This window comes from Vombatus ursinus, unplaced genomic scaffold, assembly GCF_900497805.2.
Source record: "Vombatus ursinus unplaced genomic scaffold, bare-nosed wombat genome assembly UNPS02015406.1, whole genome shotgun sequence".
NCBI classification, from domain to species: Eukaryota; Metazoa; Chordata; class Mammalia; order Diprotodontia; family Vombatidae; genus Vombatus; species Vombatus ursinus.
Window position 1 is genome coordinate 4,077,315 of NW_020955184.1, and position 1,880 is coordinate 4,079,194.

Below are 1,880 nucleotides of genomic sequence, written 5' to 3' on the forward strand. Positions count from 1 at the left end.
AAAAAACCAAAAAAAACCCAACCCTCTCTGAGCTTATGCAGACTAGGTCTGATCTCTAGAACTAATTTACAAAGTGTTATTTTCTCTCTTTTTCTTTTATGCCCCTACCTGAAGTTTATTCCAGAAAATCTCAAATATAGATCTAGATCACACCTAGAATTTCCCAAATATATATAAAAGTGTCCCCAGCTCCTATATATTTAAGGTAAAATTTAAGGTAACATGTTTATTTCACCCAGCAGAAAATGTAGAAGAGTCACAGGAGCTCATAAGTAGATTCAAAAGACTGAATTCTCTAAAATACAACTGCATAAAAGTCAGACACCATATGAAAAGTCTAAAAGGTAGTTATCACCCTGAAAGCTTTATAAAAGATAACGTTCTACCACAGCTATAGTTTTACAGTTTGCTTACATTGTCAGGACTCACTGACATTTGCCCAGTACAATATAGGAAGTGCTTATTTTTTTTTTTAATTCAAAATAAAGAAGACAGTTTATAAGCTGAGCAAATTACCTGTCATTCCTGTCATCACACAGCCAATGTTTTCAGTTATTCTGAATAAGTGAGTCACTGTGCTTGAATCCAATAACTTGTCCTAAGGCAAAAAATAAATAAAAGCTCTAATTAAAAGGAAATTGCAAAAGAAAAAGCAGACTGTTAGCATATGCTACATTGTAAATTCCTTCAGCATGTTAAAATCTTTGCAAACTTAGTGTCTCTAGTGTTGTTCTTTTGCACTTAGCTCAACTAACTATGGTTATGAAAAAAATGTCCGTATCAAACCGAATAGAAGGTTTAGAATAAAGCATAAGCTGACAATGACTTGCTTCATTAGTAACTTTATACAAAAAATGATTTCATAATTAAAAGGGGAAAAAAACCCAGTCCTTTCTGTACATAAAAATAAATTACAGATTAATTCAATAAAAGCTTCAAATTAATGACAAAACTGTTCATTATTTACTGTACTTTTTACTATTGGTAAATAGAAAATGGGGCAGCTAGGTGGAACAATGGATAGAGTGTTGGCCCTAGAGAGAGGAGGACCCAAGTTCAAATGTATCCTCAGGGCTAGACCCTGGGCAATTCACTTAACCTCTCTCAGACTCAGTTTTTCATCTGCAAAATGTGGATAACAATGGCATCTACCTCCCAGGGTGGTTGTGAGGACTACAGGAGATATCTGTAAAACATTTTGCAAACTGTAAAACTTTACATAAATGCTAGCTATTACTGCTATTACTATATTCAGAATCCAAGTATTAGATATACTTTGGTATTATGAAATCTGTACTCTAGTAGTCTAGTCCTGTTGATAAACTGAGAACAGACTATCTACATTTGTTATTAGCAAAATGGAAAGCAACAGGCTCCCAGATGCCAAAACAGGATAGTCCCATCAAACCTAAACATCTAGAAAGTTCAAACTTTTTTACAGACATTAATCGTTTCCTTGCATAAATTCTAAGCTTCCTGAAAACAGGGACTGTCATAGTTCTTTGGTAAATAATACCTAGCACGGTGCTAGATATGGAATAGACACTCAGTGTAGAATTAGAGCTGCACTGGGAGTTAGGAAGAAGTGTGAATTCTACCTCTGACACCTACTAGTTCTGTGACCCTGGGCAAGTCACTTTACCTCTCTGAGTCTGTTTCCACATCTGCAAAACAATGGTTTAACAATACCTTTATTTTATTAAAGTTGTAAGGCTCAAATAAAGTAAAGTGTAAAGAACTTTGCAAATTTTACATAAAAACTAAGGGGAGGAAGAATATCTATTGTTCAGATCAGGAAATGCAGTTAGATGAACAACCTCCAGTATCTCATCACAGAGAGAAAGAAAGTGCGTAAACTCAACACACAAATGCAAAAGACA

At 34.5% G+C, this 1,880-nt stretch overlaps 1 protein-coding gene across 2 annotated transcripts in view; it reads right to left on the reverse strand.

Moving 5' to 3' along the window:
* The window catches only part of PSMA6 (proteasome subunit alpha 6), a 27,051-nt gene that overhangs the window by 13,512 nt on the left and 11,659 nt on the right, over nt 1-1,880 (reverse strand). For both annotated transcript variants that reach the window (XM_027847435.1, XM_027847436.1), the window contains exon 3: nt 517-598. In XM_027847435.1, coding sequence (XP_027703236.1) covers nt 517-598 — 82 coding nt within the window. The remainder of the gene's footprint in view (nt 1-516; nt 599-1,880) is intronic.